The sequence below is a fragment of the Oncorhynchus keta genome, chromosome 10, assembly GCF_023373465.1.
Source record: "Oncorhynchus keta strain PuntledgeMale-10-30-2019 chromosome 10, Oket_V2, whole genome shotgun sequence".
NCBI lineage: Eukaryota > Metazoa > Chordata > Actinopteri > Salmoniformes > Salmonidae > Oncorhynchus > Oncorhynchus keta.
The window spans coordinates 45,936,277-45,963,659 of NC_068430.1; the positions used below are offsets into that span (position 1 = coordinate 45,936,277).

Sequence of the window (27,383 nt, forward strand, 5' to 3'; positions counted from 1 at the left end):
GTCTGGCTGGTTGCCAGTAATGCCTAGATTCAATACAGACTGCAGATGATCTGCGTTACAGTACGATCGACATTCAAACGGTAATTTCCGATTGATACATGCAGATGTGATTGGATTGAATCTAGCACTTAGGTTCAGCAGTAGAATAGTCCACCTGTTGTGTTGTCCATAGTGATAAGTAATGCAGTAACGGTTTGGTACAAAGGCTAATAATAGGACCCCATAATTGACCCAAACACTCAGACCCTTGAGAATCAGCAACACTCAAGAGCCCTTCAACATGGCAGACATTCCAGAGTATGTTGCCACTGAAGAAATGCAGTCCCAATGGACTTCGCAAATCTAGTACCGTCTCCAACTATTAATTTGGCTTCACCACTTAATGCCTGGGTACACCCCAGGCCTCATTTAGACTAACAGTTGCAAAACCTTCCACAACAGAAAACATTTACTCCAAAGGGAAAACATTTATCAAAAACAAGTTTATTGGACAAATTCAGGTAAGTCTCTCACCATTGCAATGCGTTTGCTTCCTAGTGAGTACACCCCGGTAGCATTGACTTGAGACAACAAGGTACATCCCAAATTGTGAATGAGACAGAGGCAATGTCAAACTTCCCACGAGACTTTATTATTATTATTATGTTGGAAAGTACATGCATGCCAGACAGTCATATCAGCATTCTCTACCAGCAACAGCCAAGTCATGGCAGAATACAGAAACAAACCCAAACTGTTGCATTGAAATGTTGAGTTTCCATAGAAACATTATAAAAAAGGACCAAAGACAGACAGTAGAGAAACTAGTCCATCAATAAATAGATTTTATTTTCTGTAAAATGTATGACGTCTCCATTTCATATGGATCTACTGAATAACCATGATTAAAGTGATCATATCATTTTGCCACAACATCAACCTAAACAGGGCTATTGGCTCTCAGAACCACATCACCTCCAACTCTTATTTTGGAAATGCTATCAAACACTTTTCAGAAGACCCAAAAAGCTATCTTCACATGGTTCACTGTAGCATTTTGAAACAAGCTAATGTTCTGCGTTTGGGTTTGCGGTCACAAAAAAAGCCCATACAAAAATTCCAGCACATTAGAAACCACAAACCAGGCTTTAAATGGTGGAAGAGAAGAACCCAACCTAGCATGCCTGTTTATCTCTCTCCCTCCTTATAGAACTGCTCTACATTGTCTTAAGGCTTCAGGGGATCATGTAGGTTTGGATGAAGACCCCCTGTACACACTGCTCAGTGAAAGTGTTTTTGGGGGGGGACACAGGGAAAGAAGGGGGAGGCTACAGAAGGCACGACTGAACATGTTTCCCCAGGTACAACTTAGTGAATGATGTACAAACGAAAAAAAAGAAAAAAAAAGAACAAAATCAATCCACTTTGAAAACATGGCGACTAGCTTCAACTCATCACTTTCTCTTATGGCTCAGTCGGTGGGGCGATGCATCGTGTTGCGTGTACATCATCGTCATCATCTCCTCCTCACTCTGCCTTGTCCTTTGTCTTGGCTCTGAACGGAACTCTGCCAGCTACCGTGGAACCCACTGATGACACGCCCCCGGCGACCGACGACACTCCCCCGGCGACCCCTTTCACCAGGCTGACGCTCATCGAGGGGACTGAAGTAACTGCTGATTTAGTGTACTCCAGACTCTTCCCACCGAGCCAGGCGACTCCTCCTACCGTGGCACCCACCACAGTTTTACTGGCACGGAACAGGCCACCCCCGACCCGCCAGATCATACCCGGCTGGGCCACGGGGTGCTCCTTACCTGCCTCCTTCCCCTCATCTATGAGAGAGAGATGAGTTTTAGAACACATGCAAAAATGGTTTTTAGAAAGATAGCGAAAGACCAGAGAGTGAGGACCACACATCATGTTTGTGAAACAGACCATCAGCAGAGAGAGGCCAGAGAGAAAACAGCTTTTGTGCTTGGATATTGGCCTACACACAATGAATCATATCATTAAACAATAGTCAGGCATGTCAATACATGGAGGTATTCTACTTAGTAACCACATTTCCATCCAGTTATGTGAGTAAAGTCATACCAGATAAAAATCAAAACAGCTGTGACAGAACAGGAAGTTTTGGTACGACATAACCATCATATCGAAGTAAACCGAGTCACACGATGACATGGTGTGTGGTCCCCCACACTGCAACATTGGGAAACCATGCAGTTTAAATAGCATGGTATGAGAATGATCATCCAGAGTAAGCACATTTGCTATTTAACGCAACAGTTGTGACAAACTATTGGCAGAGTTGAAGAGGCGATGGAAACATTCCATTTTTTTATATGGTACATGAAACCAATGTGCAAAACTGCTACAGTGTGTGCATATTTTTTGTTGTTGAAGGATTCTTATGCTGATGAAAAATAAGGGCCATATGGTTTCAAAAACCATATTGCAAGCGATGATTGGCATTTCTAAACGTTTAAAAAAACAGCTGCAAGATTGTAGTACACAAGGTCTTTTGGGAACGAAGCTAATGACTCAAAACTGTAGGGAGAAGGCAGAATGCCACCTTGAGTTTGAGAGCTACAACCTTAGCCAATCACAAACAAACATATTCCCTTAATACATCTCTACAGTTTCTTAAAATAGCAACACAACCCTTTACCCTGAATTGCACCTTATCCCAGATGGTTCAACTGTCCCTTGACAAACTGGGCTTTAAAATATGCCCACCAAGAGAGATGGCTACAGCGCAGAGAGATGTTGTTCAACGCAGTGGGGGCACTGTTGATGATTGTGTTATTTACCTGCTGTGGGCTCGCTTTCAGTAAACTCAGCTTCTTCTTCCACGAGACAACCTTCAGGCTGGGGCTCTGGGGTGGCGTTCACGTTCTTAAAGAACAAACAATATTGATTAGGCTAGAATAAATGCAATTTAATAAGTTCATACAAGTAGTACATCTTACAAATTGTTAAACCACCAACACTATACGCCTGTTGGAAAAATCAAAACAGTATAATCTAACACGTAGAAATGTTTTTCTGAATTGAAAGATCGATGCAAATTCTGAGCAGCCACGAAACAGTGCTCAAAGGCATAAATAAGTAGGTTATTAGTACGGTTATGTTCTGGGATTTCTTGCACAAAACGTTCAATTTTGACGGAGCCCGTCAAGCAAACATTCAAAACCAGTGCTTGTTGGATGTTCAAAATTCTTACTCTTGTTGCAAAACCATACGACAATCCTCGTTTGCTTCGTGTTGATTTAAAATGCCCTTTTGTTATATCAACCAAAAATCACAAAAAGATGACAAAGCTAAGGCTACAGGCTTTTTAAAATGAGTCATAAAAAAAAGTAATCCTGTTGTGGAAGCTCCAATTAGATGGTTACATGGGCTGCACAGGGAAAACACTCAAACGATAACGCAAGCGACATTTCATAACACACATAACGTCAATAATTTGGGCTGTAGATTTAGGGTAATATTTTGCTTGAAAGTAAGCACAGTGCATCACTCAGTCCGGATCTTATCAATTCCGTTTATTTCGTTCGTGCGCAATTGGTTTTATCATACCCCAATTTATATGCAGTAGCCTATCACTTTACTTATCGTACGCAAATACATAAATCGATACAAAGGGCCAGACTTATCCTTACCTTCACCATGTTTCCAGTAATTTCTGATGTCCGCTTGTAGAACGGACTGCTACGCACCTGAGACGAATATTTGGTGCGCTCGTTTGTTTCCTGAAAATATTAACGCAATTTTCAGCCTGTGCCTTTATACTTTTGTTCAAACTCCTCTCTTCAAAGCTATACTTTAAGAGCGTGTTGTCCTGTATTTTAACGCACGTAAAATCGTACTTTCGCGGTTTCAAACTTTCCTTTAAAAAATATAGGATGTATCTTGTTGGTTCTGCCGACGTGGCGCCTCAACTACTGCACTCGTTTTCTCCGGATCTTGCGTCACCTCAAACAGGCTGCTGCTCTCTATTTTATTCATGAATGCAACACGTCTTATGTGTTCTACAGGGCAGACGGAATACATATTTTTTTCAGGATTCACTTATTAAAGAGAACATGTTATGTAATGGTGCCGAATTTCGAGTGGGCTTTTGGACTATATTGGTCAAAAAGATCATGACATATGATTCATTCACAAGGATCAGTACATATTTTATATTTTGGTAATACATTCATTCACCCAAATAACACAAAAGATGAGTTGTTTATAAGGCTTATTTATTCAGTATTTGTTCATGTTGGTATGTTACTCCATACCAACATCATAAGAGTGAGTGTTGGTTGCCATGCCAACGGTGATAAGGTTGTTCTGAATAGACAGACAGCTGCACCACTGCCAGCCCAGAGAAAAACATCTCTCCGCTGCTGAATGGTCTCCTGTGACGGAAGTGAGTCACATGCCATATAGGCTGTAATGAAGAAAACTGTGGCTCTTCCAATAATAGATGTGAGTACTGCCTGTCACACCTGCAGCCTACTTCTCTCTGTCACGTCCTAGATTCAAGCCCCTTTGACGTCCTGCCTTACCGTGGCCTGTGGAGCAGATAAAGTATGACGGTTGAATGAACATGTTCTGCGATGTTTACGTCTCGGCTTCAGAGCCAGCCTTCTACAGCAAGACGCAGCAGAACAGGTGCATGTGAAATGCAATGCAACAGTCTGTTTCCCAGTCTCTGTACCTATAAGACTACAAGGCTACCAATGAAGTGCAAAGAAATGGCGGTGTATGCACCATCATGATAACTGCTCTTTTGCTAGCTTCTTCTATGATGTGGCTAATATTTCACTCCTGGTCTTGAGTGTCAGAACAACTGTGTGCGTGGACACTGACAGTGAAATGGACTGTCTGACAACTCTGTGATTGTAAGGGCGGAGTCTCCGTGCAAAGGCTTGGGAATCCATACAGCCACTCCAACAGGAGACTCTTCTTATCTCCCCTGATCACATGTCGTCGGTTCCCAGCCTCTGTACCCAACATGGTTCCTCTTCATCTGGCCTCTCTTCGTCAGGCATACAGCGAAGAAAGCAGTCACAGTTGATGCTTCGTTGATGCTTCCTACCAGAGATTGTCCTGAAGACATTTTTTATTTTTTATTTAACCTTTATTTAACCAGGAAGGGCTCATTGAGATTTGAAATCTCTTTTTCAAGAGCGTTCTGGGCAAGACAGGCGGCACCAAATCAGTACCCAATTCCAGACAGACAACATGAAAAACTATAGGCAATCTAGTAAAAAAAAAGAATTCACAAGAGTATAACAAAATCTTAAAACAGCTAATTAAAAACATTGACAGGTCAGGGAATCAGCCTCAAAATCATTCATCAATGATTCAAAAACACTGATGGGAAAAAGACTACTCTGCATGGAAAAGCTGGCCACTGCTTTCAGATCAGATCAGATGTTGAAGGTGGAAGAGGAGGCCATTGATCAATTATTCAAGAGGGGGCGGGACTCTATGACAGAGGCCTGATCCAGATTGTTGGGGGTAAGGGTCTCGTTTGTTACCGACTTGGTCCGTGTTTTTACTGTTATTGCCATTGTTTTTTGGGGGGGGGGCGTGTCGGTCCTATTGCATTGGTGTCAGAGCTAAGGATTTACAACTGGTAACGGAATTAGGGTAACATAATGACATCCATTATTATGGATATGATATACAAACAGACAGACAGGCAGACAGACAGACAGACAAGGCCCTGGGACTTAGGGCTAGGCATCCCGCTAGCGGGACAACTTCCGGGGAAACTGGAGGGAGCGCAATTCAAAGAAATAATCATAAAAATGATGGATATTAAACATTTAGGTAAATACAAGTGTCTTATACAGTGGGGCAAAAAAGTATTTAGTCAGCCACGAATTGTGCAAGTTCTCCCACTTAAAAAGATGAGAGAGGCCTGTAATTTTCATCATAGGTACACTTCAACTATGACAGACAAAATAAGAAAAAATAATCCAGCAAATCACATTGTAGGATTTTTAATGAATTTATTTGCAAATTATGGTGGAAAATAAGTATTTGGTCAATAACAAAAGTTTCTCAATACTTTGTTATATACCCTTTGTTGGCAATGACAGAGGTCAAACATTTTCTGTAAGTCTTCACAAGGTTTTTACACACTGTTGCTGGTATTTTGGCCCATTCCTCCATGCAGATCTCCTCTAGAGCAGTGATGTTTTGGGGCTGTTGCCAGGCAACATGGACTTTCAACTCCCTCCAAAGATTTTCTATGGGGTTGAGATCTGGAGACTGGCTAGGCCACTCCAGGACCTTGAAATGCTTCTTACGAAGCCACTCCTTCGTTGCCCGGGTGGTGTGTTTGGGATCATTGTCATGTTGAAAGACCCAGCCACGTTTCATCTTTAATGCCCTTGCTGATGGAAGGAGGTTTTCACTCAAAATCTCACGATACATGGCCCCATTCATTCTTTCCTTTACACGGATCAGTCGTGCTGGTCACTTTGCAGAAAAACAGCCCCAAAGCATGATGTTTCCACCCCCATGCTTCACAGTAGGTATGGTGTTCTTTGGGTGCAACTCAGCATTCTTTGTCCTCCAAACACGACGAGTTTAGTTTTTACCAAAAAGTTATATTTTGGTTTCATCTGACCATATGATATTCTCCCAATCTTCTTCTGGATCATCCAAATGCTCTCTAACAAACTTCAAACTTCAGACGGGCCTGGACATTTACTGTCTTAAGCAGGGGGACACGTCTGGCACTGCAGGATTTGAGTCCCTGGTGGTGTTACTGATGGAGGGCTTTGTTACTTTGGTCCCAGCTCTCTGCAGGTCATTCACTAGGTCCCCCCGTGTGGTTCTGGGATTTTTGCTCACCGTTCTTGTGATTATTTTGACCCCACGGGGTGAGATCTTGCGTGGAGCCCCAGATCGAGGGAGATTATCAGTGGTCTTGTATGTTTTCCATTTCCTAATAATTGCTCCCACAGTTGATTTCTTCAAATCAAGCTGCTTACCTATTGCAGATTCAGTCTTCCCAGCCTGGTGCGGGTCTACAATTTTGTTTCTGGTGTCCTTTGACAGCTCTTTGGTCTTGGCCATAGTGGAGTTTGGAGTGTGACTGTTTGAGGTTGTGGACAGGTGTCATTTATACTGATAACAAGTTCAAACAGGTGCCATTTAATACAGGTAACGAGTGGAGCCAGAAATCTGTGAGAGCCAGAAATCTTGCTTGTTTGTAGGTGACCAAATACTTATTTTCCACCATAATTTGCAAATAAATTCATTAAAAATCCTACAATGTAATTTTCTGGATTTTTTTTTCAAATTTTGTCTGTCATAGTTGAAGTGTACCTATGATGAAATTACAGGCCTCTCTCATCTTTTTAAGTGGGAAAACCTGCACAATTGGTGGCTGACCTAATACTTTTTTGCCCCACTGTATCAGTTGAAAGCTTAAATTCTTGTTAATCTAACTGCACTGTCAGATTTACAGTAACCATTACAGCGAAAGCATGCTTTGCGATTGTTTGATGATGGCGCCCCACATCAAAAAACCTTTCCCATCGGCACAGTTTCATAAATTCACAAATAGCGATTAAATATTCACCTACTTTTGGAAAATCTTCCTCTCTGATTTGTCATCCAACGGGTCCCAGCTATAACATGTAGTGTTGTTTTGTCAGATAAAATCTTTCTTTATATCCCAAAAAGTCAGTTTAGTTGGCGCCATGAATTTGAGTAATCCACTAGTTCAACATGTAGAGAAAGGAATACGAATATCTACCCCTAAACTTTGTTTCAACAAGTCAAAATACATTTCTATTTACACCTCAGATACCATAAAATGTAATAAAGCTATAATATTTCTTACAGAAAGAAGTATGTTTAATAGGAAACCGATTTTAGCAGGTGCGTAATGTCTTCATGGCGCGCACATACACACATTTCCAAGACTGTGTCCCTGTACTAAAACTGATTTTTCTTGTTTGCTTTGGAAGTTACAAGCCTGAAACCTTGAACATAGACTACTGACACCATGCAGAAGCCATAGAAATTGCATCCTGGGAGCTAGAATTCAGTATGCCCCTATACTTGCCATTGTAAGAGCATGGCCTAAAAAACGAAATAATTCTGGTTGGTCTTTCTTTGGATGTTCTCCTACCATATCTATTGTGTTATATTCTCCTACATTATTTTAACATTTCTACAAACTTCAAAGTGTTTTCTTTCCAATGGTACCAATTATATGCATATCCTGGCTTCAGGGCCTGAACAACAGGTAGTTTACTTTGGGCATGTCATTCAGGCAGAAATTGAGAAAAAAGGGGACTAGCCCTCAGAAGTTTTTAACTGTGCCTCGCTGCTCTGTCTGTCTTTCTCCCACTTCAGCTCTCACACACTCACACACACACGCTCTCACACACACACACACCAATTGATTAATGGACTTCAGAATGTATATATTTTTCTCCTGCTTTGTCTGCTCTCTTCAGTATTATGTCTTTCTCTGATAAGCTACCCAGGAAAGGGCTGAAAATAGCCCATATTAATATATGTATCCTCAGAAATAAGGTTAATGAAATCAATAACTTGCTAACATCAGATAACATTCATATATTAGCCATTTCTGAGACTCACTTTTGATGATACATCAGTAGGAATACAAGGGTATAACATCTATAAAAGAGACATAAATGCTTATGGGGGGACGTGTTGCTGTACATTTTACAAACACTACAGGAACAAGATCATCCACATGTATCTATCACATTTTTACTAATACTGTAGAACTTTGTTCTAAAGCTGTATCCGTACCCATTGGATGCAGTGATCACAATATAGTGGCTATATCCAGGAAAGCCAATGTTACAACAGCTGGGCCTAAAATAGTGTATAAGAGATGATACAAAAGATTTTGCTCTGACTCTTATGTGGATGATGTAAAAAATATTTGTTGGTCTGATGTGATTGAGGAGCATCCAGCCACTGCATTTGATGAATTTATGAAATTGCTTCCTCCAATTATTGATCAACATGCACCTGTTAAGAAACTGACTGTTAAGGTTCCATGGATTGATGAGGAATTGAAAAACTGAATGGCTGAAAGAGATGGGGCAAAAGGAGTGGCTAATAAGTCTGGCTGCATATCTGACTGGCTTACTTACTGCAAATTGAGAAATTATGTGACTAAACTCAACAAAAGAAGAATAAACTTTATTATGAAGCCAAGATCAATGACATAAAGAATGATGGGGGAAAAAGCGTTGGAGTACTTTGAATTAAATTATGGGCAGAATGACAAATCCAGCTCCATCTTTCACTAAATCAGATACCTTATTCATCACAAAAACATTTGATGTTGACAATTATTTTAATGATTATTTTATTGGTAAGGTGGGCAAACTTCGGCAGGAAATGACAACAACGAACAGTGAACAATTGTATACATGCATAAAAAAACGAATAATGAAAGAAAAGCAGTGCAAGTTTGTATTTTGTAAAGTTAGTGTGGAAGAGGTGGTAAAATAAGTGTAATCTATCAATAATTTAACTTAGATGGAAAGCTACTGAGGATGGTAGCTTACTCTATAGAGCCACTCCTATCTGTCATATGTTTAATCTGAGCCTAGAGGAAAGTCTTTGTCCTCAGGGCTGGAGGGAAGCCAAAGGAATTACGTTACCCAAGACTGGTATAGCGGCCTTTACTGGTTCTAACAGCAGACCTATAAGCTTGCTGCCAGCTCTTAGCAAACTGTTGGAAAAAATTGGGTTTGACCAAATACAATGATATTTCTCTGTAAACAAATTAACAGACTTACAGCATGCTTATAGAGAAGGGCACTCAACATGTACTGCACTGACACAATTGACTGATGATTGGTCGAAAGAAATTGATAATAAGAAGATTATGGGAGCTGTACTCTTAGATTTCAGTGCAGCGTTCGATATTATTGACCATAACCTGTTGTTGAAAAAACGTATGTGCTATGGCTTTTCAACCTCTGCCATATCCTGGATTCAGAGCTATCTATCTATGTAACGATCGTTGTTGGAAGGTGCAGCGACCAAGGTGCAGCATGGAAGGCATTCATCATGTTTATTAATGTGAACCAGCAACAAAACAATAAAGAGTAACAAAACGAACGTGCAGCTTTGTAGTGCAAAAAGGCTACAATACAAAAACAAGATCCCACACACAACAGGTGGAAAAAGGCTGCCTAAATATGGTCCCCAATCAGAGACAATGATAGACAGCTGCCTCTGATTGGTAACCATACTAAGCCAACCTAGAAATTAAAAACTAGAATACCACCCTAGTCACACCCTGACCTAACCAAATAGAGAAATGAAAGGATCTCTAAGGTCAGGGCGTGACAATCAAATATAACTCAGAGGGTTTTCTTTAATGGAAGCTTCTCTAATGTCAAACATGTCAAGTTTGGTGTACCGCAGGGCAGCTCACTAGGCCCTCTACTCTTTTCTATTTTTACCAATGAGCTGCCACTGGCATTAAACAAAGCGTGTGTGTCCATGTATGCTGATGATTCAACCATATACACATCAGCAACCACAGCTAAGGAAGTCACTCAAACCCTTCACAAATAGTTGCAGTCTGGTTTGAAATGGGTGGCCAGTAATAAACTGGTCCTGAACATCTCTGAAACTAAGAGCATTATATTTGGTACAAATTATTCCTTAAGTTCTAGACCTCAGCTGAATCCGGTAATGAATGATGTGGCTGTTGAACAAGTTGAGGAGACTAAATTACTTGTCATTACCTTAGATTGTAAACTGTCATGGTCAAAACACATTGATTCAATGGTTGTAAAGATGGGGAGAGGTCTAGCCGTAATAAAGAGATGCTCTGCTTTTTTGACACCACTCTAGTTTTGGCTCTAGTTTTGTCTAATCTTGATTATTGTCCAGTCATGTGGTCCAGTGCTGCAAGGAAAGACCTAGTTAAGCTGCAACTGGCCCAGAACACGGCCACACGTTTTGCTCTTAATTTACTCTTAATTGTCTCTCTTGGCTAAGTGTTGAGGAGAGACTGACTGCATCACTTCTTCTTTTCAAGAAACATTAATGTGTTGAAAATCCCAAATAGTTTACATAGTCAACCTACACACAGCTCTGACACACACACTTATCCCACCAGACATGCCACCAGGTTTTTTTTCACAGTCCCCAAATCCAGAACAAATTCAAGAAAGTGTACAGTATTATATAGAGCCCTTACTGCATGGAACTTCCTTCAGTCTCATATTGTGTGTATGCATTGATATGTAGGCTACGTGCGCCTTTAATTTTTAAAAATTTAATTCTGTCCTTGAACTCTTCTTGTCTATTGATGTTCTGTATTATGTCATTCTGTATTATGTTTCATGTTCTGTGTGGACCCCAGGAAGAGTAGCTGCTGCTTTTGCTACAGCTAATGGGGACCCTAATAAAATACCAAATACCAAAATATCATTATTGTAATGTATCACAAACAGGTATACAAAGGTAGAAATATGCAATATCCTTATTTTAATGAGCTCTGTCCCCAAACAAGAGCATGTTTTGTTGGTCCAGACCAGACAAAATCTGAACCAATCATAGAAGTTTGTATTTCACAAGTTTGGACATCACAGTACGAATACATTTTTAGGACGGAAAATGGTTGAAAAATATATGTATTCGTTAATTTCTCAAAAATCTTGACTCGTAGCTTTAATTTGAAACCCAATTTGACATGTTCCTATGAATTTCACCTTGGTGCTCATGGGTCCTTTAAGATGGAAATGCCCAGTACAAGCAGCAGTCTGAAAAAGGGGACTAGTAGCTTTAACAGTAGTTATGGTAATACAGAAGCAGCATCGTACCAATGATGCAGCAAGCCTGCAGCCATCTAGGGCTCATAGACTTAGAGGGGAAATACTTCCTGAAGACACACAAAGAGAGAGACATGAATCACAAGGCTGAAATATAAATCTGGGGTTTGAGGAAGTGTGTGTGTGTGTTCAGGGGCCCTACCTGAGGTATTCTCTGTCTGTGCGTCACCCAAAGAGTACAGGGCAGAAGATACGTGTGGACTGGTGAAAGAAGGCACTGGCAGACAGCCACATCCAGTTCCCTGCATTTAAACTGTAGTCTGCATCCAACAGGTGCCCCTCAAACACCTGACACACAGAGGGCACAGGGAGATGCAGAGAGAAGCACAGTCAGCTACTGGAGGAGCACACCAACAACTGTAGACACCTTGCAAAGTAACCGATTTTAGAGCCAGCAGCCACGCTGCCCTACTTTTCCTCCTTTTTGGTACCTTGATGCCCTCCTCCCTGTTGATCCACAGGTCTCCCCACTCCTCCCTACCCATCCTTCCCTCCCTCCACCTATACCTTGATGTCCTCCTTCCAGCTGATCCACATGTCTCCCACACCTCCATCCCTACCTTCATGCCTCCCTCCCTACCTTCATGCCCTCCTCCCAGCTGATCCACAGGTCTCCTCTGGTCAGAAAGCAGGCCACAGCGTGTCTGGCCAAGTGGTGGATCCAGCCCTCCTGCCTCAGCTGAGTCATGATGGCGTTGATCCAGGTTAAGCCTGTCTGTTCCTGAGGGAGGGAGACGGGGACAAGGACAGGGGCGTCATTGACAATCACACATGTTGTCTGAATGTTCATTTATCTGAGTTAGTGCAATTTAAATAAATTCAGGTCTTCAAAATGAACATCTAAAACGAATGAATCTATTGAAAATGCAGCCACTGGGGTCGATCTACTTCGGAGTGGATTCACATGATTAAATGGATAGTGCAATATTTACTACCCAGAGTCAAATGAACTCATGGATACCATTTGTATGTCTCCGTGTGTAGTTTGAAGAAAGTTGAAGGTAGTTTCTGGCGCCATTGCTAACTAGCGCTAGCACAATGACTGTAAGTCTATAGGAACAGCTAGCATGCATGGCAAAATTGCCAAAATGTTTCACTGTCCCTTTAAATATGAATCGGTAGCTGTAATAAAGTACCTGGCTCTCAATGTGTCTCTGTAGCAGTAGAGGCTGCTGAGGGGAGGACAGCTCATAATAATGACTGGAACGGAGAGGATAGAATGGCATCTAACCATGTGTTTGATGTATTTGATACCATTCCAACAAATCCACACTAGCCATTACCATGAGCCCGTTCTCCCCAGTTAAGGTGCCACCAACCTCCTGTGCTCTGTAGCCTCATCAAGGCATGGCTCTCTCCTCCAGGCCACAACACATCTGCCTGCCCTTCTATGCCCAGATCCTCAACAGACAGAGGGAACCCTGTACTAACCTTCACTGTACCCTGGGGGGGGGGTGCGTCACCTGGGTGGGTTGATTCACTGTTGTGGTCGGCCTGTCTGGGTTGGCGCCCCCCCTTGGGTTGTACCGTGGCGGAGATCTTTGTGGGCTATACTCGGCCTTGTCTCAGGATGGTAAGTTGGTGGTTGAAGATATCCCTCTAGTGGTGTGGGGACTGTGCTTTGGCAAAGTGGGTGGGGTTATATCCTTCCTGTTTGGCCCTGTCCGGGGGTGTCCTCGGATGGGGCCACAGTGTCTCCTGACCCCTCCTGTCTCAGCCTCCAGTATTTATGCTGCAGTAGTTTATGTGTCGGGGGGCTAGGGTCAGTTTGTTATATCTGGAGTACTTCTCCTGTCCTATTCGGTGTCCTGTGTGAATCTAAGTGTCCTTTCTCTCTTTCTTTCTCTCTCTCGGAGGACCTGAGCCCTAGGACCATGCCCCAGGACTACCTGACATGATGACTCCTTGCTGTCCCCAGTCCACCTGGCCATGCTGCTGCTCCAGTTTCAACTGGCCTGGGCCCTAGGACCATGTCCCAGGACTACCTGACATGATGACTCCTTGCTGTCCCCAGTCCACCTGGCCATGCTGCTGCTCCAGTTTCAACTGTTCTGCCTTACTATTATTCAACCATGCTGGTCATTTATGAACATTTGAACATCTTGGCCACGTTCTGTTATAATCTCCACCCGGCACAGCCAGAAGAGGACTGGCCACCCCACATATGCTCTCTAATTCTCTCTTTCTTTCTCTCTCTCGGAGGACCTGAGCCCTAGGACCGTGCCCCAGGACTACCTGACATGATGGCTCCTTGCTGTCCCCAGTCCACCTGACTGTGCTGCTGCTCCAGTTTCAACTGTTCTGCCTTATTATTATTCGACCATGCTGGTCATTTATGAACATTTGAACATCTTGGTCATGTTCTGTTATAATCTCTACCCGGCACAGCCAGAAGAGGACTGGCCACCCCACATAGCCCGGTTCCTCTCTAGGTTTCTTCCTAGGTTTTGGCCTTTCTAGGGAGTTTTTCCTAGCCACCGTGCTTTTACACCTGCATTGTTTGCTGTTTGGGGTTTTAGGCTGGGTTTCTGTACAGCACTTTGAGATATCAGCTGATGTACGAAGGGCTATATAAATACATTTGATTTGATTTGATTTGATTTACTCGTCAGCTGCCGGGGAAGGGCACGTCCTGCAAGGGAAACATAATTATAACGTTACTACAATACAACAGGGAAGGACACTTCCTACAATACAAGGGAAACATCCATACAATGTTACCCTAGTACAAATATAAATAATGTTGGGCAGCCGTGAGTGTTATTGGATCTGTTTCTATTCTGCTCCCTTTTCCTTTTTTTCAAACATCACGACTGCAGTGTCACAATATTTATTTTTGTTTTCCTCCAGCCCATCACGAATGTCTAGTTTATTCCCCCTCTCCCTGGACGACAAACCCTTTCATGTTCATGTTCAAGCCCTCTCCGTGTTCCAAAGCTTCATTTCCAGCCACTAACAACAGCCAGTAGGTCTAAACTGGGCTTCGAGCCAGTCTTCAAGGCTCTTATCCCTATTCACATTCATAATGTACAGAGAACAGTGGCACCTGTTCACATCACAGGAGAAAAGCCTGTATGTCTCCCCAGAACACTGCTCCCAGATCACATCAAACAGCAGCAGACCAGCAGGGAGTAGGGTTTTGCTGTGCTTTTGATGGCCTGACTGGCTCACAGAGTTAATCTGCGTTTGACTGGGTCACAGGGCCTCAAATATATAGCATACATGCACACATAAAACAAAACACAGAGATCACTGCTTTGAAGCTTGAACAGCTGGCATTTCTTGTAGATTAGAGCACTAACGGAACAAACAGAGTGCTCCCACTGAAGCACACACACAAAAGGCACCGGCAGGGTCAATCTCAGGTTATTTCTCAGTCAACTATCTCTTTAGAACATATGGACACACCCATTCCTTCCTTGGGGGGCGAGTTTACCCAACACAAGCAATCTAGCAGCAGAGAGAGGCATCTGTTCCCTCAGTGACTCAATGACGCACACACGGAAATAACAACAGAAGCTGTGCCCAATCAACACTATCTATTAATGCCATAATTAGCATACAATTAGCACAGGGAGAGAGGTTTTAATTCTCTATTATGGCAAATAGTATTTTGGATTAAATTGTCCTACTTAGATCAAAATATTGGTTGATTATAGTAGAGGCTGTCTAATTAACTGGCACGCATTGTGTTCGCAGGAGAGGACAGTGGAGAGAAATTATGCTCTCTGTGTGCTGCTGACTGAAGCTCCCAAAGGGACCAGAAGGGTCTCATACCACAATCAGAACAAAAGGAATCCCTGCAGCATATGACCCATAGAAAATAACATTAAACTGTCTGTGCACCCTATCCTTCTTTATCCCATTCCTGTTGGTGCTGAGTGGGGAACATGGAAGGTTTTATGGTGGCAACTGAAAACTGCACTTACTGTGTGACTTCTTAGTACCTGCTCAGAAAATCTCAAGTGCTTACATGTTGACTACCCGAGATGTATGGCAACCTGTAGAGCCCACATATCTTGCTTGATCTAGGTATACACTCCATAAGTGTGTAATTTTTGACACTAAGTGCTCTACTTTAACAAACCCAACACAATGGTAAATCTTAGCACTGGCGGTAGAGTTATAGGTTTGGGGGGTGTCAGAAATATTTGAGCCAGGAATTATGGGTGCAGTAGCTGGTGGTGGCACGAAAGGGCTGGGTTTTGATGAATAAACAAGTTGTGGTTATGCCGAGGCTTAGCCCCTTCATTAATAAATCTTCTTAGGGATAGGCCCATTTTTTCTCCACTTCCTGTCTGAATGACGTGTCCAAAGTAAACTGCCTGTAGATCAGGCCCTGACGCCAAGATATGCATATAATTGGTACCATTGGAAAGAAAACACTTTGCAGTTTGTAGAAATGTTGAAATAATGTAGGAGAATATAACATAATAGATATGGTAGGAGAAAATCCAAAGAAAAACCAACCTGAATTATTTTTTTTGTTGAAAGACCATACTCTTAGAAATGCAAGAGTAAGGTCATTGCTCCCTGGAGGAAATTCCTATGGCTTCCACAGGGTGTCAGCAGTCTATGTTCAAGGTTTCAGGCTTGTAAATTAAAAAACTATTAGTAGTGGGACACAGTCTTGTAAATTCGTGTTTGCGTGCGCCATGAAGACATTACGCGCCTGCTAAAATCGGTTTCCTATTGAACATACTTCTTTCTGAAAAATAAATAATATAGTTTGATTACATTTTAGGGTATCTGAGGATTAAATAGAAACGTATTCTGACTTTAGGGGTAGATTTTCTGATTCCTTTCTCTGCATGTTGAATGAGTAGATTACTCAAATCGATAGCGCCAACTAAACTGACTTTTTGGGATATAAAGAAGAATTTTATGCAACAAAACAACACTACATGTTATAGCTGGGACCCTTTGGATGACAAATCAGAGGAAGATTTTCAAAAAGTAAGTGAATATTTAATCGTTATTTGTGAATGTATAAAACCTGTGCCGGTGGAAAAATATTTTGATGTGGGGCAACGTCCTCAAACAATCACATGGCATGTTTTCACTGTAATAGCTACTGTAAATCGGACAGTGCAGTTAGATTAACAAGAATTTAAACTTCCAGCCAATGTAAGACACTTATATGTACATAAATGTTTCAAATCCATAACATTTATGATTATTTATTTGAATTGCGCTTAGTGGGACAACGATCCTTAAAAACGTGCTCCATGGCTAAATGTGTGGTTGCTTCAAGTTGTGTTTTGACTGTCTTTTATGTATTGCGTTGTCATCAACTCCATTCGAATGTTAGTCCGTTATAGCCTAGTTCGTTAACAAGCCTGACCCATATTCGCTAAAATGTTTTGAACATGTTTGCAGTCCACATTGTTCTAAATGCATGGCTTCAATATGGAAATACATTGTTAAACATAGGCTAGAGTATTCACCTTGAAATAGGGGCTAGGCCTTCTGTAAATAGCAGTCTGGACATGGATATGCAAAACGTACTCAATAAACAAGATTCAATTCAATAGACTATTGCTAAGGCCTAAAAAAATTCTGTCTGTTTTTTTAAACTAACAACAATATTTCTCAATGGAATCAAGTCAGAACTTAATCTTAACTTGATTGCTCTTTGTCGCAGATAATTTTTCTGTTGCTTCAGGAAATTCAAATGAGCCTCAAGTCTTGAGTCCCTGAAAGAGCGATTCTCTTTCTCTCCATGGAGTCATTGGGATCAGGGCTTGCTATCAAAATAATTGTCTCTCTCGCTCGCTCGCTCAAACGCTAGGTCTAGATCCTATTACTGCAACACTAAAATGTGCAAAAATGGATCGGAAATGCAGCCATACACATTAACAACCGTCGTTTTAAAAATACAAGTTAGATATTGGTCTAGTCTACGACATACAAGTGTCAAGTGTATCAAAATTCAATTGTGGCCTAGGTTGGTCTAGTGGTTAGAGTCAGCGTGGGTTTGATTCCGGCCCACACCCTTCTGGCACAATTAACTCAGTCCCCCCCGAATTGACTTGATTCCTTTACACATTTAAAATATGGACAGTCTATGGATTTAACCCCCGGTCTTGATAAGAAATGACCATACCAGACACTTTTGTCTAAATAGGAAACAAATCAATTAATAACAATAAGCTACGCCAACAGCTTCTATTCATACAAAGTGTCGGATAAATTGCCACAGTAGATTTGACGTGGTAAACGAGGAAACACTTTATTTATATTGTACAGAATTCTTGCCATATAGATAAATCACCCTTATTCAGTTGTTCCGATTACAATACTAACCAGAGGATGAACATATCTTGAAAGACTGTGGTTGCAAACAGGACTAACGTTAAGGTAACACTGACATCTTTTAGGAAGCGGTAATGAGGTGAACAATAATGGTTGCAATTGAGATCAGCTGTGCGAGTGAATTTAGCACGCACAGTTTAACGATCAGATGTAGATAATCTTGTGCCATTGATGGTTTCAATAGGTGCCTTGCTATTTGATTATATTCCAGTAGGCTACATTCTGTAGGCCATCGTTAGCCTATCCATTGTTACATAACGAAAGGTGTGAAAAAACGATAATAGACTAGCCTACTGTTTGTGTTTCCCTGGCTGAGTTGATGAGCTGATATGGGCCATCAGTTGATTGACAGATGTAGGCCTAATGTAGTACGATGAACTTTCCTCCAGTGTGGATGCTCACCCACGTTTTATAGTTAGACTATGTATAATTTGTCAATATAATTATGGGCTTTGGTGTGGATTGAAAGCCTGTATTGTGTGGCGTTAATATTTATAAAGTAATATTTATATTTGTAAAGTTGGCAAGATGTTCATGCACTTGAGCCCATCCAAAGAAGATTTCGTTGATCTGTGACACTTTTCTTTGATGTCCAAATTATTAGACTATTCGTTTCACTTCTTGGAAACATTTAAATAAACTCAATGAACTTGTGGGCCTAATGTGTCTTTAGGCTGGTCACTAAATGGCCCAGCTCTCACGAGGCTCAGAGCCAGGGGGCGCGCTGTTTATACCATCGGGTCACGGCGGTTCACAATGCTCAAGCAAGGACTAAGAATACTATGAATACTGATGACCTTAAGCACTGAATGCCTAAACTGTTAACCTTCGAGTGGTTTCTGTTTTCACCCTGTAACCACGCGGATTTGAACCCATGCTGACTCTGGCATATGTGTGCTGGGGTCAGTGCCTGTAACCGCAAGGTCACACAGGCACTAAGGCAACCAAAGTAATGTAACGTATTGCTTGCCTTCAACACATAATAAAACAATTGATACAAAAATTAAACAGATTTTCCCTCACGAAAAATACATCTACCCCCTGCAAATATGTCAATTTATTATAATAAGAATTCACACGAGATACGCATGTAGCCTACATAAGGTACAATGTAGCTACAGTACTGCAATGAATACAATCATCGCTTCCACCTGCCCCCTGGCAGCGATTCAAAATATTTCTTCAGATATTAAAATCCTCCTGCTGCAGGATTATTTTCCTCCTGCAATGAAAGAGGTCAAATTAAGATCTGACATCTGTAGGCCTAAGGGGCTCTTCGGCAGGAAGCATGGATGTTTGTCCTATCATTGAATATAGTTTATTAAATATTATAAACTGAGTGGTTCGGGCACTAAATTTTGATTGGCTGAAAGCCATGATATATCAGATCTAATTATGTCGGTAATCAGTTTATAATAGCAATAAGGCACCTCGGGGTTTGTGTTATATTGCCAATAAACCATGGCTAAGGGCTGTACCGAAGCACTCGCTGTTGCATCGTGCGTAAGAAAAGCCCTTAGCCGTGGTATATCGGCCAAATAGGCCTAGTTATAACAAACATGTAGCCAATCAGATTTTTTTTTAAATTGGATTTAACATGGAAACATTTGTCAACATTTGTCAACACACATGTTCGAGCCATGGACAATTGAACATTTGCCAAACATTATAATAAGAATAGCCTACCATCGCCGTAGATATGGCCTGTTAGTGACTTTGTCACTACAGGACAATAGTCTAGGCTACAAGCTGATTCAGCACCACGGACAGCCATCGGTATTCCCCCGACTTCACAGATCCAATAGGTGAAAGTGGAAGATGCACATTTTTTAACAAAATGATAAAGGAAAAACAATAATCAGTCTATTGTAATAACTTGATGCTCCTAAACAGACTTCCTACAGTCACTGACACCTTTCATTCAATGACTATTCCACTTAAAGGCCAAATGAAGCCCAACTTTTCAAGGTGCATGGACACATTGTTTTTTCTAAAATAATGTCCAATATTAAAAACTGGAATATGTATTTATAAAGCCCTTTTAACATCACCCAATGTCACAAAGTGCTATAGAGAAACCCAGCTGTAACGGATCTCGTCCTCCTCTTCTGAGGAGGAGTAGTGAGAAGGATCGGAGGACCAATGCGCAGCGTGGTAAGTGTCCATAATGTTTAATCAAACACAACAGAACACTGGAACAAAACATTAAACATGAATAAATGAAACAGTCCCGTGTGGCAACAAGCACTGACACGGAAGACAAACACCCACAACTCAAAAGTGAAACCAGGCTACCTAAGTATGATTCTCAATCGGGGACAACGATTGACAGCTGCCTCTGATTGAGGACCATACTAGGCCAAAAACAGAAATCCCAAATTATAGAAAAACGAACATAGACAACCCACCCAACTCACGCCCTGACCATACTAAAACAAAGACATAACAAAGGAACTAAGGTCAGAACGTGACACCAGCCTAAAACTCCAAACAGCAAGCAATGCAGATGTAGAAGCACGGTGGCTAGGAATAACTCCTTAGAAAGACAGGAACGTAGAGAATAACCAGACTATGAGGGGTGACCAGTCCTCTTCTGGCTGTGCAGGGAGGAAATTATTACAGTACATGGCCAAGATGTTCAAGACGTTCATAAATGACCAGCAGGGTCAAGTAATAATAATAATCACAGTGGTTGTAGAGGGTGCAACAGGTCAGCACCTCAGGAGTAAATGTCAGTTGGCTTTTCATAGCCAATCATTCAGAGTTAGAGACAGCAGGTGCGGTAGAGAGAGAGAGTCGAAAACAGCAGGTCCGGGACAAGGTATCACGTCCGGTGAACAGGTCAGGGTTCCATAGCCGCAGGCAGAACAGTTGAAACTGGAGCTGCAGCACGATCAGGTGGACTGGGGACAGCAAAGGAGTCATCAGGCCAGGTAGTCCTGAGGCATGGTCCTCTGAGAGAGAGAAAGAGAGAGAAAGAGAGAAAGAGAGAGAGAATTAGAGGGAGCATACTTAAATTCACACAGGACACCGAATAAGACAGGAGAAATACTCCAGATATAACAGACTGACCCTAGCCCCCGACACATAAACAATTGCAGCATAATTACTGGAGGCTGAGACAGGAAGGGTCGGGAGACACTTTGGCCCCGTCTCGACTATACCCCCGGACAAGGCCAACCAGGCATGATATAACCCAACCCACTTTGCCAAAGCACAGCCACCACACCAATAGAGGGATATCTTCAACCACCAACTTACTATACTGAGACAAGGCAGAGTATAGCCCATTAAGATCTCCCACCCGGCATGAACCCGAGGGGGGCGCCAACCCGGACAGGAAGATCACGTCAGTAACTCAACCCCCTCAAGTGACGCACCTCTCCTAGGAACGGCATGGAAGGGCACCATTAAGCCACTGACTCAGCCCCCGGAGTAGGGTTAGAGGCCGAGAATCCCAGTGGAGAGAGGGGAACCGGCCAGGCAGAGACAGCAAGGGCGGTTTGTCACCCTTCATGTTGTTTGTTGACTGTTTTGCTGCTCCTGATATTTTAATAAAACATTGGCTACTGATTAGACTACTGTGTGCCTCTGCTGGCAAAATGGAAGCCATAACCAATTGCGTTACTGACAAGACTGCCAAGATTGGCTCACAGTTTTAAGGACACATCTCAAATATTTCCACCCCTCTCACCTCAGCGGAAGCGAGCTGATAAGACAGGTAAATTCCGAACCCTGGCACCAGGGTTGAAAAATAGCTCGCTTTTACAAGTCGAAATTGCTAAAGAGCGCGCGTTTGACATCAGCACCGCCTTAATGGCGGCCTAAATAGAGGCCTCAATTTGAGCAGAAGTAATAAACTGCACTCACTGGAAGTCCTGAGCTGTGATCTCCCTGGCAGGTTTGTCTGGCTCCCCCAGATTGGACAGGATGCGTAGAAACTTCTTGTATGTCAGAGGTGGTTCCCCTTCCGTTGGCCTTCAATATCCTACAGTGGGGAGAGAGAGGGAAGAGTGAGAGGGGAGAGAGGGATAGAGAGTGGGAAGTATGGAGAGGGGGGAGAGAGAGAGGTCAGAAGACAAGCAAGGAGGGTTTACAGTTGGAGATACAAAGACACACACACACACACACACAAACACGCACACATACACAGCCAAGAAGAAAAGCAGGCATTGAAGTACTTTGCTTTCAAACACTCACCACTGTGACCCACCTCTTGACATAATAGAGTGTGTGTGCCACGGTGGCATGTATGTTGAGTCCCTGCTCCCTGGCCATGATGCGGTGCTGCTGGTCCAGCTGGGTGTTGTGGGGCTCTATCTCAGTGTCCATGCTGAGCTGGGTGGTGCCCCACTGGGCCACCGGATGCATCACTGTACCCTGGTAGGGCCCCTGGAGCACATACAGCCTGGTGCCCATGGCCTGGAGGCTATGGTGGAGGTCTTCCAGACACTGCAGGGCCAGGTAGAAGAACACATCAATATGATTTCAAACCAATCTGTGAGTACCGACCACTCATTTGCCAGTTCTGTTGGTGCATCTTGTTGTTATTAACGTTTCTAGAGACCAACTAGTCCCTTTCATAACATATTGAGTTTCTTATAGAAAAAGAAAAGTACGGGCAAAGGACAATTCCAAACAATCAATTCATAGGTTATTACAGTGTAATTACCATGTAACCATATCATTTATAAAATACCTGATAATGTTTAGCCTGGGTACCAGTCTGTTTTGCCATCTTTCCACTCCTTGCAGTTCCTGTCATGCTAAACATCTTTGGCGTATGACACAGAGTACAAGGAGTGGAATGTTAGCAAAACAGACTGGTACCCAGGCTAGGTAACTGTATGTGCTACTATAAGCCCTGTATCAGGATACCCAAGATAGCTCACTGATCTTCAGGAGGAATCTCCAGCGCACGGCCCCAGTGCGCATGTCCAGGATGAACACGGGGTACACACACACACTGATGACTCCAGGGCCCCCAACCGGGACAGGTTGTCATGGAGACGCAGGCCCTTCTGGAACAGGTGGATGATTCAGTGTTGGCTCATGGTGTTATGGTTGGATCTGGTTGGCTTCTTATGCAAACACACAACAGTGTGTGTATGCTCAGCAACAATCAAGCTCTTGATTAATATCTGTAGGAGAGGAAGTAGGAGGCCTACGGAGCTGTGAGGGAAACGGCACCTCAGTACCTCCAGGCTCTGATCAGGCCCTACACCCAAACAAGGGCACTGTGTTCATCCACCTCTGGCCTGCTCGCCTCCCTACCACTGAGGAAGTACAGTTCCCGCTCAGCCCAGTCAAAACTGTTCGCTGCTCTGGCCCCCCAATGGTGGAACAAACTCCCTCACGACGCCAGGACAGCGGAATCAATCACCACCTTCCGGAGACACCTGAAACCCCACCTCTTTAAGGAATACCTAGGATAGGATAAAGTAATCCTTCTCACCCCCCCCCCCCCTTAAAAAATGTAGATGCACTATTGTAAAGTGGCTGTTCCACTGGATGTCATAAGGTGAATGCACCAATTTGTAAGTCGCTCTGGATAAGAGCGTCTGCTAAATGACTTAAATGTAATGTAAATGTAAAAGAGTGTAATACTAGCACTTTATTTACAAGTTATCCGAATACAAATGTGCATCAGAATAGATAAGGAAGTGCCCCCAAAAAGGTAGGAGACCAACAGACTTTAGAGGTTAGAGTGGCCTTTGCTGTATCATAATAGAATAAAGGGAACATTTTTGGCAGATCAAAGAGATGGGACATGACAATGACTAGTGCTCCAGAAAGTGTATAATTTCTTAATCTATGCTGCCTTCAGAACGTATTCACACCCCTTTACCTTTTCCACATTTTGTTGTGTTACAAAGTTGGATTAAAATGTATTTAATTGTATTTTTTGTCAACCATCTGCACAAAATACTCTGTAATGTCAAAGTGGATGAAAAATTATAACATTAGTTTAAAAAAGATATACAAATTAGAAATACACTACAGTTCAAAAGTTTGGGGTCACTTAGAAATGTCCGTTTTTGTACATTAAAATAACATCAAATTGATCATTGATACAGTGTAGACATTGTTAATGTTGTAATTGACTATTGGAGCTGGAAACGGCTGATTCTTTTTGGAATATCTACATAGGCGTACAGAGGCCCATTAACAGCAACCATCACTCCTGTGTTCCAATGGCACGTTGTGTTAGCTAATTCAGGTTTATCATTTTAAAAGGTTAATTAATATTTAGAAAACCCTTTTTCAATTATGTTAGCACAGTTGCAAACTTTTGTGCTGATTAAAATAAGCTATAAAACTGGCCTTCTTTAGACTTTAAATGCATCAGCATTTGTGGGTTCGATTACAGGTTCAAAAAGGCCAGAAACAAATATCTTTCTTCTCAAACTCGTCAGTCTATTCTTGTTTTGAGAAATGAAGGCTATTCCATGCAAGAAATTGCCAAGAGACTGAAGTTCTCGTGTACTACTTCCTTCGCAGTACAATGCAAACTGGCTCTAACCAGAATAGAAAGAGGAGTGGGAGACCCCGGTGCACAACTGAGCTAGAGGACAAGTACATAAGTGTGTCTAGCTTGAGAAACAAATGCCTCACAAGTCCTCAACTGGCAGCTTCATTAAATAGTACTGTCACGTTCTGACCTTAGTTCCATTTGTTTTTGTCTTTGTTTTAGTATGGTCAGAGTTTAAGTGGGCAGTCTGTGTTGTTTTTTTGAGTTCGGTCCAGTATGGTTCTCAATCAGAGGCAGCTGTCAATTGTTGTCCCTGATTGAGAATCATACTTAGGTAGCCTGGGTTTCACTTTTGGCTTGTGGGTGTTTGTTTCTGTGTGAGTGTTTCGGCCACACGGTACTGTTTCGGTTTTGTATATTCACGTTGTCATTTATTGTTTAGTGTTCTGAGTTTTAATTAAACATCATCATGAACACTTACCACGCTGCGCTTTGGTCCGATCCGTACTCCTCCTCAGACGAAGAGGAGGAAATCCATTACAAGTACCCGCAAAACACCAGTCTCAACATCAACAGTGAAGAAGCGACTACGGGATGCAAAGAAAAAGCCATATCTCAGACTGGCCAATAAAAATAAAATATTAAGATGGGCCAAAGAACACAGACACTGGACAGAGGAACTCTGCCTAGAAGGCCAGCATCCCGGAGTCGCCTCTTCACTGTTGACGTTGAGACTGATGTTTTGCGGGTACTATTTACTGAAGCTGCCAAAATGTAGAAAAAGTCAACGAGTCTGAAAACTTTCGGAATGCATTGTTTACCCATTTTTTTTGTGTGTGCCTGTTTTGCATGTTATTTTGGATTAATATGTGTCACATCAGTATGCAAACAACGGGTCTCTTTTGTTCTTTCTTGAGTAAGGCAGCTCCAAAATGCAAGTGTTTCAGCCTGGCTGTAACGGTTCTCTTGGGGTGAAGTAGAGGCGGACCAAAACGCAGCGTTATTATATTGATTCATGTTTAATAAACAAAGATGACACCTGCCTCTGATTGAGAACCATACTAGGCCGAAATACAGAAATACCCCAAAACATAGAAAAACAAACATAGACTGCCCACCCAACTCACGCCCTGACCATACTAAATAAATACAAAATAAAGGAAATAAAGGTCAGAACGTGACAGTACATCCCCCCCCCAAAGGTGCGGACTCCGGGCCGCAAAACCTTAACCTATAGGGGAGGGTCTGGGTGGGCGTCTGTCCGCGGTGGCGGCTCTGGCGCGGAACGCGGAACCCACTTCACAATTGTCTTAGTCCGCCTCATTGTCCGCCTCCGTGGCTTCCTAACCATGGCAACTCTTCGCAATGGACAGAGGGGCGGCAACTCGGGACAGAGGGGCGGCAGCTCGGGACAGAGGGGCGGCAGCTCGGGACAGAGGGGCGGAAGCTAATAATAATAATAATATATGCCATTTAGCAGACGCTTTTATCCAAAGCGACTTACAGTCATGTGTGCATACATTCTACGTATGGGTGGTCCCGGGATCGAACCCACTACCCTGGCGTTACAAGCGCCATGCTCTACCAACTGAGCTACAGGACCACTTGACTCTTGGCTGAGGGGCTCTGGCGGCTCTGGGCTGAGGGGCGGCACTGGCGGCCCCTGGCTGACTGGCGGCACTGGCGGCCCCTGGCTGACTGGCGACCCCTGGCTGACTGGCGGCACTGGCGGACCCTGGCTGACTAGCGGCACAGACGGCGCTGGGCAGACGGGTGGCTCAGACGGCGCTGGGCAGATGGGTGGCTCGGATGGCGCTGGGCAGACGGGTGGCTCAGGCGGCGCTGGGCAGACGGGTGGCTCAGATGGCGCTGGGCAGATGGGAAGCTCAGATGGCGCTGGGCAGACGGGAAGCACAGATGGCGCTGGGCAGACAGGAAGCTCCGGCAACGCTGGGCAGACGGGAAGCTCCGGCAACGCTGGGCAGACAGGAAGCTACGGCAACGCTGGGCAGACGGGAAGCTACGGCAACGCTGGGCAGACGGGAAGCTACGGCAACGCTGGAGAGGAAGGCTCTGGCAGCGCTGGACTGAGTAGCTCTGGCACCTCTGGACTGAGGGGCGGGAGCTCTGGTAGCGCCGAACAGGCGGGAGACTTCGGCTGCGCTGGAGAGGAGGAAGGCTCCGGCAGCGCTCTGTAAGGATGAGCTGGAGAGACAGCCTGGTGCGGGGGGGCTGCCACCGGAGGGCTGGTGCGTGGAGGTGGTGACGGATAGACCGGACCGTGCAGGTGCACTGGAGCTCTTGAGCACCGAGCCTGCCCAACCTTACCCGGTTGAATGGTCCCGGTCGCCCTGCCAGTGCGGCGAGGTGGAATAGCCCTCACTGGGCTATGCAGGCGAACCGGGGACACCGTGCGCAAGGCTGGTGCCATGTAAGCCGGCCCAAGGAGACGCACTGGAGACCAGATGCGTAGAGCCGGCTTCATGGCACTTGGCTCGATGCCCACTCTAGCCTGGCCGATACACTGAGCTGGAATGTACCGCACCGGGCTATGCACCCGCACTGGGGACACCATGCGCTTCACAGTATAACACGGTGCCTGCCCGGTCTCTCCAACCCCCCGGTAAAGCATAGGAAGTTGGCGCAGGTCTCCTACCTGGCTTCACCACACTTCCTGTGTGCCCCCCCCAAGAAATGTTTTGGTGCTGACTCTCGGGCTTCCATCAACGCCGCCGTGCTGCCTCCTCATACCA

The 27,383-nt window shown here is 43.5% G+C and overlaps 1 protein-coding gene and 1 pseudogene across 1 annotated transcript; both read right to left on the bottom strand.

The window, feature by feature from the left end:
* Nucleotides 1–609: 609 nt before the first annotated feature.
* On the bottom strand, nucleotides 610–3,979 carry LOC118388838 (transmembrane protein 263-like). The gene is made up of 3 exons (XM_035778353.2): nucleotides 3,648–3,979; nucleotides 2,796–2,880; nucleotides 610–1,814 (listed from the first exon to the last, which is right to left on the bottom strand). The coding sequence occupies exons 1-3, from the start codon at nucleotides 3,654–3,656 to the stop codon at nucleotides 1,507–1,509; spliced, it is 402 nt and encodes a 133-aa protein (XP_035634246.1). The 5' UTR covers nucleotides 3,657–3,979; the 3' UTR covers nucleotides 610–1,506.
* A 7,817-nt stretch (nucleotides 3,980–11,796) lies between these two features.
* On the bottom strand, nucleotides 11,797–23,197 carry LOC118389360 (cryptochrome-2-like; annotated as a pseudogene).
* Nucleotides 23,198–27,383: the final 4,186 nt, after the last annotated feature.